Source organism: Papilio polytes, unplaced genomic scaffold (genome assembly GCF_000836215.1).
Source record: "Papilio polytes unplaced genomic scaffold, Ppol_1.0 DF824102.1, whole genome shotgun sequence".
NCBI classification, from domain to species: Eukaryota; Metazoa; Arthropoda; class Insecta; order Lepidoptera; family Papilionidae; genus Papilio; species Papilio polytes.
The window spans coordinates 5338452-5338755 of record NW_013525102.1 but is presented as its reverse complement, the minus strand read 5'-3'; the positions used below and the strand labels follow the sequence as shown (position 1 = coordinate 5338755).

Sequence of the window (304 nt, the reverse complement as noted above, 5' to 3'; positions counted from 1 at the left end):
TGGCTCCGACGACCTCGGTCACAGCGCGACTCTGTCCTCAATGTCTTGAAGATGTAATTAAAGGTTGTAACGTTACTAAGCTTGATAAATACTCATACAATCATGTCCATATTACAATGATATTGCTTTACAGTTGTTCTAGATCGACGATACAATGCGGACGCCGACACTGGCACATTCGAGTTAGCCTACAAGCAGGTCATCCCCAAGGCGCCGGCGTACCTCGGCCTCTCGCTTTGTATCAATGGAAGGCGGCTCCACAAGAAGCAGCTCAAGGAACACAAACATCATCACAGGAGCGTGA

At 48.0% G+C, this 304-nt stretch overlaps 1 protein-coding gene across 1 annotated transcript in view; it reads left to right on the top strand.

Annotated features, from left to right (window-relative positions):
- LOC106099472 (tubulin glycylase 3A-like) overlaps window positions 1-304 on the top strand; it is a 4032-nt gene that overhangs the window by 2823 nt on the left and 905 nt on the right. The window contains exons 10-11 of the mRNA XM_013278031.1: window positions 8-63; window positions 134-300. Coding sequence (XP_013133485.1) covers window positions 8-63; window positions 134-300 — 223 coding nt within the window. The remainder of the gene's footprint in view (window positions 1-7; window positions 64-133; window positions 301-304) is intronic.